The sequence below is a fragment of the Eriocheir sinensis genome, chromosome 13 (genome assembly GCF_024679095.1).
Source record: "Eriocheir sinensis breed Jianghai 21 chromosome 13, ASM2467909v1, whole genome shotgun sequence".
NCBI classification, from domain to species: Eukaryota; Metazoa; Arthropoda; class Malacostraca; order Decapoda; family Varunidae; genus Eriocheir; species Eriocheir sinensis.
In genome coordinates, this window is record NC_066521.1 from 3,096,658 (window position 1) to 3,109,972 (window position 13,315).

At 42.1% G+C, this 13,315-nt stretch overlaps 1 protein-coding gene across 1 annotated transcript in view; it reads right to left on the reverse strand.

Annotated features, from left to right (window-relative positions):
• LOC126997877 (probable helicase with zinc finger domain) overlaps positions 1 to 13,315 on the reverse strand; it is a 76,914-nt gene that overhangs the window by 46,106 nt on the left and 17,493 nt on the right. The window contains exons 5-10 of the mRNA XM_050859090.1: positions 9,222 to 9,492; positions 8,575 to 8,681; positions 8,041 to 8,140; positions 6,861 to 6,987; positions 5,201 to 5,333; positions 1,591 to 1,721 (exon numbers count right to left, since the gene is read on the reverse strand). Of these exons, the coding sequence (XP_050715047.1) occupies positions 1,591 to 1,721; positions 5,201 to 5,333; positions 6,861 to 6,987; positions 8,041 to 8,140; positions 8,575 to 8,681; positions 9,222 to 9,492 (869 nt within the window). The remainder of the gene's footprint in view (positions 1 to 1,590; positions 1,722 to 5,200; positions 5,334 to 6,860; positions 6,988 to 8,040; positions 8,141 to 8,574; positions 8,682 to 9,221; positions 9,493 to 13,315) is intronic.

Here is a 13,315-nt window from a genome sequence, read left to right on the forward strand (position 1 = left end):
CACAATGTATGAACATGGTGGTCGCCTTTGTCACGCCACAGTGTAACAACAGCACCGTGTGGACAGTGATCTGCTCGCTCCAGAGCTTTGTTTACCACTGGCAAGTCTTCATTTGGCTGCCAATGACTAAGACCAATGGAATATAATGTATGGATTACCAATTTTACTACAACTTTTTTACCACACAAACAAGACAAACCAGAAAACTGACGCTACAAACAACACTGTGGAGTCAATGATTCCCACACCAAGACCAAACCAGTCACAGGACACTGCTAGGGCGGGCAGGGTCTGCTAGGCCACCACAATAACAACAACAACAACCTCTAATCTGATGGGTATACTTCCTGCAGACCTGGATTATGCCTACAGCTAATGCAACATTCAACATTCTAATTTTCTTAGTATATTTTAGAGAAAAAAAAGTGTCTCTTCAACACCATCAAATAGGGTATATCCTCTTTCCTGTGTTTCAGGTTGGTGGCTGGAGCAGAGGCGGCCTCAAGGCGTTGGTGTTGCCAAAGGGGGAACTCAAACATTGTATTTTACTTTGTGTCTTATATGTAAATATGTGTTTATTATATAAAGAGATAAGTATTTATTACTTATACTATAAACATAAGAAAATGTATGGAAGAGGAAGAAAAAGGTATACAAAATATATAAATAAATTTCCTAATCCCTAGTGTGATATCATGAGCTCTGAAACATGGAAAAATATGATGATTAGAAGTTTTTAGAACTAGAAGGAAGCTACACTTCATATCATCAGATGAAATGAAGATACAGACCAACTGATCTGTCATTCTGAGGCTGATACATAAACACAAAAAATGCAGCCTGGCACAACCCTTTTCTTCAATTGGGGTAGACTTTGTGCGGTTTAACCCTTAGAGTACGGGTGGCGATATATATCTCTGGATGGTGTGCACAGGAAAATTTAGGCATTTAAAAGAGGTGGAAATGGTGTCTTTCTTCTTTTCAATAATTGTATATTCATCTAGTATATGTGGTGGTGTAATAAAACTTCTCTCCTAATAATAATAAAAAAGTTATGACAGCCGAAAATATTGCGCATTTTCTCATGGCCGTGACGCATCGCATGGAAGCACCCCACTCTCTCTATACCTACCTACTTGCCCCTCCCTCCTCTGTCAATGTCACTACCATGGCAGTCATCAGAGTCACTGTCACTTTGATTCGCCCGCGCTCTACTTCCGCCCGGAGCAGAGGAACTGCTTGATGCGTCACGAGACATGACAGATGTATTCCGAACAAAAGTGGAAAATGATCTGTGGCCTTCGGCAGGGCGCACGCTGGGATGAATGAGAGTGTGTACGGATGCCAGATGCCTCCACCATTCTTCTGAGTCAAGAACTGGCGGTATATTTGAAACGTAGGGAGCGTAGAGTGTGATGATTATATATATGATCCCCGTACAGGTGGGACGTGTGGTAGCACACTTATATATATGATCACCGTAATCTAAGGGTTAATGAGGCATCAGTACATGTTGTCAACAGCACTACATCCCTAATACTGATAAATACTGTTTTCTTTAGCTGGTCATTAAGGCACAGCCGGCCCTACCTCCGGGCTGAGCTGCATGTAGTCCCCGGCCAACACCAGGCGTGTGTCAGGCTTGGCCAGCGCCATCGGCATTAAAGTCTCACACTCCATGGCCTGCGCTGCTTCGTCAATAAGGATGTGCGTGAACACTCCTGGGGGAAGAAAATTTAAGAATTATTGTCATTTAGAAATAAAGTGAATGTTTCTTTAATCATCAACCATTCAAGCAAGTGCTAAAATAAAAGCAAACAAATAATTTCATAGTTTTTAGCAAAGGCAAGTTAATGGTAAAGTTGGGAGCATGAGCTATGGCTGAGCATGACCTCGGTGCTCACGTCCATCTCACCGGCCCTTGAGCCGGAAGAAGATGAAAAAGATGAACAAGCAAACAAACATGGAGGGAAATTATATCAACACTTTCCACAGGTTTAACCCGACCGCTGCGAATGGAATGGATTTGGCTGTCAATGGTAGCCTGGTAGCATATACTCCCAGGTCTTTCTCTACTGCTGTGGTGGATGGTGGAGTGTTTCTCATGTGGGATTGGTATGCTGGATATTCCCTCCCAAGATGCATGACTACATTTTCTTCACTGAATTGTGGCAGCCACTTTTTGTTCCATTCCTGTAGCTTGGTGATGTCTTTTTGTAGGAAATCCGCATTCGTGTTTGTTTTTTTTTTTTTTTTTTTTCGTGTACACCTCTTGAGGGGCCTGTATGGAAGTCCACCCCAGCCTGTCATGGCGCAGGCAAGTGTTTATAGTGGCGCCATCTTATCTTGGCTCATGCTGGCCCCTGGAACTCCTTCTTGATTCACTTGGACGGTTTCCTCTAGAGTCCGGGTTGATGGGTGGTCTTCAGGACAGCATTTGGGGAGTTTTAAGCCACTCGGCGGTGACTGAAAAATCCGAGGTGGTAGCGTGGGGATTCGAACCCGCGTCGTCCATCACACGGTGAATGTGGGCCCAGCACGCTACCACTCAGCCACCGTCTACCCAACTAGTGCACCACCCTTACATCAGGACACAGAGCAAGTGTGACAATCAGGTTGCCAGTTTAGCTTCCCCAGGTTTCTGCAGGTACCCATCTATCAACCCACCTGAGAGGGAGGATGACCAACTGGGCGGCCTGCAAGCTGACTGCCCTGGATGGATTTCAAACTCAGACCCTCAAATACTTAGCTAGGCATGCTAACCACCACACTAAGGGAAACAGGAATACAGAGAATCACATGAAAATATTCCTTGAAGGATTGGAAGAATAGAGGAACAGAGTAGCAAAGGAGAAAAGGACCTGATGTACAATGAAAAGTGTCAAGGTACAAAGAGGAAAAAGTGGAAATAGAAGTACAAGAGCAAAAGGAGAAACAATAAGCAATAGGAGAAGAAGAAGAAGAAGAAGAAAAGATGAAGAAGAAAATATAAAGAAGAAGAAGAAGAAGAAGAAGAAGAAGAAGAAGAAGAAGAAGAAAATAAGAAAATAGGAGAAGAAGAAGAAGAAAAAGAAGAAGAAGAAGAAGAAGAAGAAGAAGAAGAAAAGATGAAGAAGAAAGATGAAGAAGAAAAAGAAGAAAATAGGAGAAGAAAAAAAAAAAAAGAAGAAGAAAATAAGAAAATAGAAGAAGAAGAAGAAGAAAATATGAAGAAGAAAAGATGAAGAAGAAAAAGAAGAAAGATGAAGAAGAAAAAGAAGAAAATATGAGGAGGAGAAGAAAAAGAAGAAGAAGAAAAAAAAAAAGATGAAGCAGAAGAGAAACTGGGAGCGGATGAGAAGGATGAAAAAGGCAACAAACATGAGGGCAATCCTCGCACCACTGTCCCCAGGTTTAAGGCCCACCACCACATCCTGAAAGTCACGGAAAAATAAAATACATGCAAGCCCCAGTATACATTCTTCCATTATTCAAGATTTTGCTCTTTTGACAGTTCAAAATACCTACTCTTTTTTTGTTTCCACATGCAATACCTGTTCTTCTGACATTTTTTCAAATTCTGTGCCAAACATTCCTTTTCAAAGTGAGCACCAGCCAGTGTTCCCAGCAGCCAAGTGAGTGGTAGGTTCTGCCTCACACAAACATTCTCTGCCCTGCTGATGTGACATGAGGACCATCACTAGTATGGCTCAGCCCAAGACGCTTCAAACTATTCCTAGCAGGCTAGCTGGTGTTGCCATGTGCTCAACAGCCTGTCATTAGAAGTGGAAGTGTAGAGTCATTACCTACACACACACACACACACACACACGTACATGCAGAGGCAAATGCACACACGCACCCATGCACACACACATCCACACTCATATACACATACACACACAAACACACACATACCTGTGACTAATGTGAAATATGGAGTATTTAAGACCAAAGACAAAGCTTCTGCAGTGAATCAGACACTTCCTGAATGACATACAGATGAGGAAAGTAATTAAGAAGAACATGTCAGGGTGGAAGAAGTAACAAGGGAAGTTTCACAAGGCACAGTGCTGGCGCCCGTGATGCTTGTGATTCATGTTAACTAATGGCATGGTGGAAGGAAGGAGCAGTTATGAAGCTTGTCTGCAGAGGATGTAGAGATCATGAAGGAAATAAATGCTAAACAAAATTGCACAAGGCTACAAAAAAGATATTGATAGGATTTATGAGTGGGGACAAAGGGGAAATTAAGTTTGATGCAAAAGGTACAATTTATTGGAAATGGGTAATAGTAGTAAAGGCCACCAAATCAATAGGAAATGAAAATATAAAACTTATTCAAAACTTAGTGTGGGAGAGGGTTAAGTTTGATGCAAAAGGTACAACTTATTGGAAATGGAAAATAGTAGTAAAGGCCACCAAATCAATAGGAAATGAAAATATAAAACTTGTTCGAAACTTACAGTGTGGGAGAGGGTTAAGTTTGATGCAAAAGGTACAATTTATTGGAAATGGGTAATAGCAGTTAAGGCCACCAAATCAATAGGAAATGAAAATATAAAACTTTTTGGAAACTTACAGTGTGGGAGAGGGTTAAGTTTGATGCAAAAAGTTATTGGAAATGAGTAATAGAAGCAAAGGCCACCAAATCAATAGGAAATGAAAATAAAAAAAATCAAAGAAGGACCTGTGAGTGTTAGTTTAGGATGTCACCTGAAAACACATTAACAAGATTGTGGGAGAGATTTACAAGGTGGCGACAAATACAACGAATGGCCTTCCAGCACACACATGTAGAGGTAATGAAGATACTAAGCAGGGCTGTGGAGTCGGGGTTTAAATTTTCTGACTCCAACTCCGACTCCGGGAAATTTTGAAGTTGCGATTCAGACTCTGGCCCCCATGCCCCTCCCCCTCTATTGCAATTTTTTATATATTTTTTTTTTAGATGCTGTCTGTAGTGGCGGTAGACTCTCTTGAGGTCCTTTTTCTTACATGTATTTCCATCCAACTTACGTGTACTCTATATAGACAACATCTAGATAATGTAAAAGAAAAAATAACTTCACAACTACATTACACGATAAATGATTACGTTAAGGAGTCAGAGTCGGGTATTTTCACCGACTCCGACTCCGACTCCGGCCAAAAGTAGCCGACTCCACCGACTCCGACTCCACACCCCTGATATTAAGCCGCTGATAATGGCTTTACTTACCTTTCTCGAACTTGAGTGAGGCAATGATGCGGGACGTGTTGAGAGTCGCCACAATCACCCGGTGCGCCAGAATCTCTTCCTCAGTCGGAGTCACAAAGCGCCTCACGTTGACGTCGGTTTCTATCAGGCAATACTGGTGGGAAAAAAGGAGTAACAGCAGTTCATCGTGTTCTTCTGAAAACTGAAGGAGTGGATCTGAAATGCAGTCAGTGTAATGAAGTGAAAATTTGTGATGACATGAACGCAGTGAGTGGAAAGTTGGATATTAACTTGTTTACCTGATTGTTGAGTCTCTAGTTGTTGTTTTTTTTATGCCTATAGTGCTGGTAGGCTTGCTTGAGGGGCCTGGATGGTAGTCGCCCCCAGCCCATCATGGCGCAGGCAAGTGTTTATAGTGGCGCCATCTTCTCTCATGCCCACATTAGTTTGTATTTATCCTCATATGAAATTCAGATAACCAGGAAATACTGACACACTACACATTTAACATTACAATTTTGTCCACATTACTCTTTGCTCTACTTCCATCTCTCTCTCTCTTGTCTTGTCTTGTCTTGTCTTGTCTTGTCTTGTCTTGTCTGGTCTGGTCTGGTCTGGTCTGGTCTGGTCTGGTCTGGTCTGGTCTTGGTCTTGGTCTTGGTCTTGGTCTGGTCTGGTCTGGTCTGGTCTTGTCTGGTCTGGTCTTGTCTGGTCTTCTCTTGTCTTGTCTTGTCTTGTCTTGTCTTGTTCTCTCTCTCTCTCTCTCTCTCTCTCTCTCTCTCTCTCTCTCTCTCTCTCTCTCTCTCTCTCTCTCTCTCTCTCTCTCTCTTCTCTTCTCTTCTCTTCTCTTCTCTTCTGTCTCTCTCTCTCTCTCTCTCTCTCTCTCTCTCTCTCTAAACAAAGGCAATGTTGTATTCATATGAGTGTAGCCGATCTCTCCTCTTCTGTATCTTCTTGCCCTCTGTGAATATTGTGTTCACTATGATTGCCGTTTCAAGTAAAGGGTCGCCTATAAGAGCTGCTGAGGGGATACTGAGGGGGAATTGTTACGTGGGACACCATACTGTTGTGCACGGCTGATCCACTGTCTCGCTGGGTTCACCGCCCCAATGCAAGGAGTTGTATGCCTAACGGAACAAGTGAATGCAGGTGTGTGAAACTGCCCCTGTTGCCCGCCCAGAGCTGTTTACCCGAGGACTTTGTTGGGCTTATGATCGTGAGCTGCTGCACTAAAAGAGGAGTGAACTGCTGAGGGAGGCTGCCCCATGTCTGGCTGGCTATGGGGAGGGTGGCGATGACGCATGCTCTCAGTAACCCAATGGACTCCCAACTCTAAATGTCTTTATTCAATAGCAAGAAAATTGAAAGCATTTGATGGAGTTTATGTTGTCTTTACTTATTAGTAGTAAATTTTAGTTGTTTAAACCAGGTGAAACATAGCACAAATAAGTCAACTTCTTGAAGGTTCCAGTCCGATTATATTATAATTTGCCCCCAAACTAGAGGTTTCAGAACTAGGAATGTTTTTTTTCAGTCTCAATATCTTAAGACATGGGGCCTTACTGTAGAGAAGCACATTTTTCAACCCTTCTAGCAAGGAAGAAGTCAAACATTTTTACAGGTGCTCCCTCAGAATTTTACCGTTATTTCTGGAACATGCCATAAACAAAACTAGCCTCACCTCCTGCACGTCTGGGTGTACTGTGGTGACCCAGCGATTGCGGTAGTATATTCTGAGTGGCCGCGCCTCACTGTGCCCTGCCTTGACATAAGGGTGCAGATAGTCCTTGATGTAAAGGTCTGCAGCGCTGGAAAAACAAAAAAAATCATCATGCAAAGGAAATACCCCTGTGCTGGATTTTAGACAAGATATTTTATGATGCTCTCCATGTATACTTACCTGTTTGTTCTTACATAACTGTATTTTTGTAGGACTGTGTCAAGTTTGCATGTTGTATTTTATCACATTTTACGATATGACTGAACCACTACAGGGCAGGTGATTGTTAAAACAGACAGCGCCTAGGCAGGTGACATTAGTAATGGTTTGGCAACTGTGCACTTTTATTTAATATGTGAGAGATCTCCTTTCCTAGTATAGATTCCCCCAATAAATACATGACCCCCTGTCCTCTACTATCCATACTGTGACCTTCCTTCAGTGGTAACACAGCTTTGGGGCAAGAGGAGCAAGAGTTGGGGTCTGCCACTCAAACAGGGAGGGGATAGAGTGAGGGGAATGGGAAAAAGGAAAGAAGTTTTTTTTCTTTAGTCTTCTGTGGTCATATGCTAGAGAGAGAGAGAGGAAGAGAGGAAAGAGGGGGGAAGGAAGAGAGGGAATAGGGGAAGGAGGACCCCACACACCCCCAACAACCCCTGGTGCTGTTATTGCCTGCTGGCGGTGGACTGGTGGAAAGCCATATCGCCAAATCCAATCAAATTTTTGCCACTGCCATTGTCCTTGGTTCTTGTGTGTGAGCAGTGTGATGAGAGGTGTGAGGAATGAGAGGAGGAGGGGATGGGGAAGTCTCGTGTGGCCAGGAAGAGAAGTGTAAGGAAGAAGGGGGAAGGGAAGGAACTAAAGGGAACACCATAACAGACACTACTACAAATACTTGCTTGTACCCAATAACTCCCACTGTCACCAATGAATGTTCGTCATCATTACATTGTGGGATGACAGAAAATATTTGTAAACAGCAAAAAAAATAGTCAGCTCTCAAGACGCATGAAAAAAGAAAAAAAGAGAGAGAGAGAGAGAGAATTACAATATAATGTCCCATAAGGAAAACAATCTGGAGGTGAAATAAGCTCTTTCGTGCACACCAAGGAGTCGCCTCTCAATCCTCTCCTCCTCGTACCTGTTGGAGTGGGTGCAGATAAGGATGCGGGTGTTGGGCTGCCGCAGTATTTGCTTGATGCCCTGCGCCAGCGTGTGGGTCTTCCCTGTTCCATACGGTCCTGAGCAGGGAAGAAAAACAAAAGGTGTGACAGGTGGTTCTTTACAACTTCAGACCATAAACTATTAGAAGGTTAATACTAAACTACAATACGAGAGCAGGCTGGCTGTATTGCTAGAACTGAAAGACATCGGGGGGACCATTACCACGCTTTTTCTTCTGGGATAATTGATTTTATTTAGATGTATGTAAATAGACAGATAGATAGATTGATAGTTATGGACTTAGGATGGCTCTTGTGGTAAAGTTTCATATTTCTTTATTATATAATAATGTGCATATGTGTGTGTGTGTGTGTGTGTGTGTGTGTGTGTGAACACATGAGTGTGAGCATGTGGGTGTGTATTTTACATACAAAACTTGCTCCCTGCAATGTGATTCACTTAATATACAAAGGCTTTTCCAAAAATGAGTTTGAGAAGCAGAGTGACTCACCAATTATGAGTATTGGAGGCAAGATGAGGCCGTAGGGAGCCGTGATGGCAACCAAAGCCTCTTTTTGTTTGGGATTCAGCTTGGCATCCAAAGTCTCTCCCCATTGCCTGGAAAAGGTACAATATAAGCATAATTACACAAAAAATCAAATAAATAAATAAACTAGAGGCTACCCAGTTAGTAGGATCACTACACGTGTGTTAGTTTCTCCAGCCACAACATGGCTCACACGACACACACACACACACACACACACACACTAAGGAGCTCTGGAGTGCAGTGATTGGCACACTCACCTCACAACCATGAGGTTCTGGGTTCGAATCCCATGCAGAATGGAGACGGATGGGATGCTTCCTTTAATCTGTGCCCTTGTTCATGGTCATGGCAGAGTATCAGTTAGGAGTGAGCTAATTTACAATTCTTAGGAGTCCTGTCTTGAGAGGGCCAGCATGGCTTCTGCCACTCAAACTCTCTAGCACCTATTTGGAAAACAATACAGCCCAGTACGGAGTTAAAAAATGGCTAATTTTGAAAAATCTTCAAGATTATGAGCATCACACAAGAAACATTTCAAAATGGATGTCATACTATAATTTGCCTGTGCAGATATTTTAACTATGTTGATTCTTCCTGAACAAACTCACTTGATGGGACTCCAAGGAATGGTTGGCTCCACCGTCACATCTGGGAAGATCATGTCAAGTGATGGCAGGCGGTCGAGGGCAGCGTGCATCTCACAGAGTGGCAAGCGATTCAACTGAAACTGGACTTCAACCGTGGCCTCTTCATCATCTTTCAGATTGAGGGCTGCCACAGAACGTTCAGAGAACCTGAGGTAGATTTCTTTCTTGGTTTTATCCTCAATGAGAACCTCATGGATACACCTTCGGGGCTTGGAAGTGTTCCCACCTTGACCTGGAGGCAAGAAAACACTTATTGCAGGTAATGGATCAGACAAAAGAATGTGCAAGGGCAGGGATAGATCTGATCCATTTTAATGCAAATGGAATGATGGAGGAATGGAAGTAAATAAAGACAATTGAGAGCTTCAGGAATGCTTGCAATGACCCCCAACCCTCCTTGAGACTACGGTCATGTGACAGCGTTCAGTAGGAGAAGAGCACGGGGGAGGCTGTTACTGAACTCGCCCCCTTCAGAACCCTCATTGCTGTAGGGCTCATTGGTTAATTTCATTTTCTGATCAAACAGACACACACCCATGTAGTAATTAAAATGATTTTCAAATCCAATTACAATTTAGATTTGTGTGCACCAGATGCAACTCGTAACTTATTCACCCAAAGCTGGCTTCCCAACGCACAAGGCACACCTCATACTTATCTATTCATTGCATTATTTACAAGCACCGCCGCCCTCACCAGCTGTTCCTCTTCTGCCCACCACACACAGACGCTCATTTCTACAATGTCCAGGAGGCCAGAACCCCAACCTACACACAGAGCAGGAACTTTACAGAATCAAATTACCTTAGAGGAGTAAATTAAAGCACTAAATGCAAAAAGAAATGGCCCACCGGTCCCAAATTGATTAATCACATTGAAATAACACCTCCACTTAGGGGAAATCACATTTAACATGATTTCCTTTGATACCCATCTTACATTAAATAGAAAACATAAAAATACTAAAGTCAATATACCCATTAACTACAGGACTCTGACACAACTGCATGACGATGATGCTGAAATGTACAGAGATTTGTGACACACTTCAAAATAGTGTGTCACTGATTTTAGGAGACCTTAATCTCCTTCACATAGATTGGATGTCACCCTTGAGTTCAGAGGAGGAATCACAGGGAATGTTCATATTTATACAAGATAACAAGCTCAATCAAATGGTTACAGAACCAACAACAACCTTGTTATGGTGACTCAGTATGACCTAGCCAGCAATGTTATGGTGGTTCCTGCAATAACAAACTGGTGAGCGTTGACACGTGAGCTCAAAGATGAGTGACTAAAAATAAATTTCTGGTTCCTAATTTTTAAAAAGCACCCACCCTAAGAATTAGAAATAAATTGACAGATGCAATTATCATATACCGTATTTGACAGCTTATAAGACGCACTTTTTTTCTAAAAAAAAATGTCCCTGAAAATCCCCCTGCGTCTTATAAGGTCAATGTTCCGCTTGGGTTACTGGCTAGTGAAGTTTTAATGCAGCAATGGAACTTAAACTGCACACCTCCCTGCAAACATAAACAAGGTGGCGATCGCTTTCACAGCAACAACGGCAACTCTTTTCTAAAGTAACAATGTATAACAGTAGTACTTACCACTACTTCATATAAAATGACACCACTCAGGAAGAAAATGAAGCGACTCAATGCTTGTACCTAAACAAACTAGTGGACGGCTGTACACCAAACCTGACAACACGCACAAGGCACGCTATGTCTCCTTAGCAGACAGGGATCATTGAGATGAGACAGACCTTCATAAAACTGTTTAACTTTGTTTGATTGATAAACACAAACAATATATGAATAATATTAATGAGATATTGAAAAGACAAGTTATTATTTGATATTTACAAGTGCCTGTTTCTCCATTTTGCAGTTATCTTTTAACATTTTTACTTTACATATATGTTCAACAAACACTGAAGCATATTCAAGTTTGAAATTCCACACTTCCTTATGTTTTAAAAATGTACTGGAATATTACAACAACTAGAATTATGATGTACAATAATAACAAAGAAATATGGTGCACAAACTTCATACCCGTTACCCCTCGGACAATGTCGCTGCCTCCGCCATGTTTGTTTACATCTCAAAGCAGTACCCTTGAGTCTCTGAGAAGGACCAGTTCTGGCAGGTCCCAGCAAATATTAAGGGTTTTAAATACAAAGTATTAGGATTTAATAAGGATCTGCATACATGTGAAACTTTAACATTGACTTGATAGAGGGGAGGGCTACTAATGTCGGGTGAAAAACCTTCACCTGACACTCGTGGATTTTTTTCAAATGCCTGCCCAAATTGGGGGCTGCGTCTTATAAGCCCATGCATCTTATAAGCCGTCAAATACGGTAATTCTAACGTAGAGGAGTGTGGCAAAACTTTTCAAATCAATTACTCACTCGACAAAACATAATGTTGGTGTAAAGCAATATAACATTACTAAGAGTCCACCGTGGCTTGATTTGCAAAATCAAACATTCTCTGAAGGAGAGAAACTTGTTGCAGGGGCAAAATTATGTGGAAAACTCATCAGAAAATAAACTTTTATCATGAAGCCGCAAGACAAACAAATTAATGTCAGGCAAATACTGCAGCCAAATGTAACATTAATCTGAAGTCTTTCTTCAGGGACATAAACAACAAAAAGATCAGAAGTGGGACTGCACCCTTAGCTGAAGAGGGAGAGAGAGAGAGAGAGAGAGAGTGTGTGTGTGTGTGTGTGTGTGTGTGTGTGTGTGTGTGTGTGTGTACAATGTAAAAAAATTATGGAGCACCCATGGGCCAAGTGAATCAAATTTGAGGGTGTTGGTCAGGTAGCATGAGGCAGAATGAGACTAGTTCCCCAGCCTGTCATGGCACAGGCAAGTGTTTTATAGTGGTGCCATCTTCTCTTGCCTTGGAGATGAGCAAGACAATGCAGGGTGAGCACCTATACCCAAGGCCCAAGCACTGGGGGGAATGACGGTACATGCTACCCTTGGCCCACCAGGCTTAGGGGCCCACGGGGAAGATTGGGAGATAGTGGGCCAAGGTTTACTATATACTCAGTACCTGGGCCCCAGTTTGGGATACTTATACCCAGTGAACCCTATACTATGGAACGGACACACGCCCCAGCCTTGTCATTAACCCGGTAGCAGCGGGGATCACGTTTCTTAATGGTCCCTCTAAGCGAGAAAAATGAAAAAAAATCATCCCAAACACAAACCATTTAATAATATTTATCAAAGCATTTGTAATCAGATTATGTATCATCTATTTTGGGGGGTTTATATCATGGCACAAATTTGGCCCGTCGCTGCTACACGGTAAAGCCACAAATTTGGCCCGTCTCTGCTACCAGGTTAAGCCGCGAATTCTGTATATTTTGTATATTTGGTGCGAATCGCCAAAACTCTTATTTCTGGGGCTACAGTAAAGTTTTTGGTATCACTCAACGGCAAAGTGAAAGGGCTATATTTTGTAATTAGCGACCAGGCTCGAAAACCAACTCCAAAGGGCAAAAATTTGAATAAATTCACAAAAAACGACTCGGGGGGAAAAAAAAACAATTTTTGAGTTGCCAACCTTGAAACCCACTCATGTTTTGAGAATTCCAAAACACTTATTTAACAAATGATTTAGCCCTGACAATGTGCTTTCCAATATGGTGCATAACATTTCCCTACTCCCGGTAGTTTAGTTGCTTAGTCGCTAGAGCTCGAAACGTAAACCCTGTCGAGAGCAATTTTGACGAACTCCAGACACTTCACTGTCTTTGTCTAGTGTGGCCTTGCTATTCCCTCCAGAAGGCTGTAATTTGGCATGTAGCCCCTCTTGGCAATATACTATGTAGTTTGACCAACTTGAAGGATTTTCTGATAGCTCAATTCCAAGTTCATCGTCAAGCCGTTACAAAATAGCCTGTTTTTCAGTCCTTTTGCCGCGATTTGGACACGTACTAGTTTTTTGCTTATAACTTTTTATTTTTAAATTATTTTATTTTAAATTATTTTAAAATTCATATCTGAACACTTCATTATATATATA